This window comes from Hylaeus volcanicus, chromosome 7, assembly GCF_026283585.1.
Source record: "Hylaeus volcanicus isolate JK05 chromosome 7, UHH_iyHylVolc1.0_haploid, whole genome shotgun sequence".
NCBI lineage: Eukaryota > Metazoa > Arthropoda > Insecta > Hymenoptera > Colletidae > Hylaeus > Hylaeus volcanicus.
Genome location: NC_071982.1, coordinates 10,855,503 through 10,857,784, shown reverse-complemented (window position 1 = coordinate 10,857,784; position 2,282 = coordinate 10,855,503). Strand labels below are relative to the sequence as shown.

At 31.1% G+C, this 2,282-nt stretch overlaps 1 protein-coding gene across 4 annotated transcripts in view; it reads right to left on the bottom strand.

Annotated features, from left to right (window-relative positions):
- The window catches only part of LOC128879717 (arylsulfatase J-like), an 18,141-nt gene that overhangs the window by 13,420 nt on the left and 2,439 nt on the right, over positions 1-2,282 (bottom strand). For 2 of the 4 annotated variants that reach the window (XR_008457684.1, XM_054129126.1), the window contains exon 1: positions 1,163-1,619. The exons of the other annotated variants lie outside the window; for them this stretch is intronic. Coding sequence is in view for 1 of the 2 variants with exons in the window: in XM_054129126.1 (XP_053985101.1) it covers positions 1,163-1,309 (147 nt within the window). In the remaining variant the exon portion in view is untranslated. Of the gene's footprint in view, positions 1-1,162; positions 1,620-2,282 lie in introns of those variants that run through there. 4 annotated transcript variants of the gene reach the window in all.

Here is a 2,282-nt window from a genome sequence, read left to right as displayed (position 1 = left end):
TATATATATATATATATATATATATATATAATTATTTATATAATTAAATTTATTTATTTTTATTAGGAGAATGTGAAGCGAATGGCATCGATACGTGTTTCTTCTGGATGACTGCGCAAGCGCGCGGCCACGCGAACAGCTGACTGATTGTGAGATTCAAATAGCGCGCACCGGAAGTCACACCTATAAATTTCAACTGTTTATATCTCGATAACGAAGCCTCAAATAGCAAAATGATTAAGAACTTTTCGATTCATACTAGTGTGAAAATTTGATCCTCAAAAAAGTGTCCAAATATTAATTAACACTTTTTACATATATTAAATTATATAAGTGAAAATTTACTCGTAGAAGCTTACATTATGTATAGTATTTATAAATTGTATTATATAATATTATTATAATTATGGTTATATACATATGTATAGATAATATAATTTTTTTCGAATGAATTATTACTTATCTAATTTAAATGTAATTATTGTTGGCAATAGGATCTTCCTACGCTATAATACGTTGGTAGCATTGCTCCTTTTTGGCGATGCGTTGTGTGTTTTGTTTAATGTATCACGTTGTGATCACGTTGTGTAATTTAATTTTTCATAATAAACTATACGTATCAAACGAAATATGCATAAACTCTGTCAATTATTTAAACTCTGAACAGGATACACTAATCCCCTAAAGTAGACGTATATATTAATTACAATTTTTAAATAATTTGTAACATTTAGTCATTTCATACAAAGATATTAATTATTTCTAACGAGAGAAACCGACCTGTCTTGCACCAAACTAAAATCATGCAAGATTTAAAAAATCGATTTAAAAATTGAATATTACAAAATCAAAATATACAAATCCAACGAGTATTGTTTTTTGATCATGCAAACCAATCTTGGATTTGGCCGAACTTGTGCATCCCGCAAACTTTTCTGTGAAACTATTAATTATTACTAATGAGAGAAACCGACCTGTCTTGCACCAAACTAAAATCATGCAAGATTTAAAAAATCGATTTAAAAATTGAATATTACAAAATCAACATATACAAATCCAACGAGTATTGTTTTTTGATCATTCAAACCAATCTTGGATTTGGCCGAACTTGTGCATCCCGCAAACTTTTCTGTGAAACTATTAAAATTAACAGAAACATTACCAGATCATCCGCTATAATAACGATTATGTTTGGCCGATGCGCATTCAGCTCGAGTTGGAATCCTTGCATCAATACGACGTACAAACCCCCCAAGAGAAATATTACGACGATTATGAAAAACACTAAGCGTTTCGTTATTGTCTGCATAGTTATTATTAGATCCAATCACGTGCAATCTATTATTATTAAACTTATCGAGCTTGTTTATTAAACTTATCTTGAAAATTACGTCGGTAGATTTTTGTTCGCGAGCACTGTTTTGAAAATATCAAGACACCAAACGAAACATTGATATTTATACCAACGTACGAAGATAAAAAATTAATTTAGTTAATCAAACTACTGCGCGCACAAACAGACGAAATGCAAGCGTTTCAACAAAAATTGACACGTAGCGATGCCTCGTGATAAGATCCGTGTACCCGATAACAACGGTTTAACGGCAGGAGCGTAACTGTACCGTCTAACATACACTTTGCTGGTTTTAAACACCGATGGAGAAAGTATTCTGTGGGATGTAATGGTATTACAATTATCACTTTTGCTTATGCAGGCACCCGATATCGAAGGTTAGGCTCGATGATCGCAATTGTGTACAGAGTTATTTGTGAATTGTAAACGGGGAACCGAATATGTACGTCCTTCCTTCTAATATGGATAACCGCATTAGGATGCCAAATATTAAGTGTTCTTTGTGACTTTGTTGCAGAGAAACATTTACGTAATTTTTGTTTAATTTTGAAGATATTTTGGGTATGATCCTACAGTATGTAATAATGAAACAACAGAAAATAAAGATAAGCTTGGTATCAACTAGTAATCAAAGAAACGCTTCTAAAATATGCTAAATCCCGTTTAATTTTCTTGGAGTAATGAATTTTTGTTATATACAGAAAAATGTTTTTGTAAACACTCTAGAGAAATTCCTACTGTTGCTGTTGATCACGGGATTGATCAAACAATTCCAAATTTGGACTGAGTTTTTTAAGTTTTCCTCGAGGTCATAAGTTTATAAGTTTACTTTGTAATGCTCGTTACTAAAGAATTATTTAATAGTTATAGTTTTGTAAGTTTACTTCGTACAGCTCTTTACTAAAGAATTATTTAATAGTTACAATTT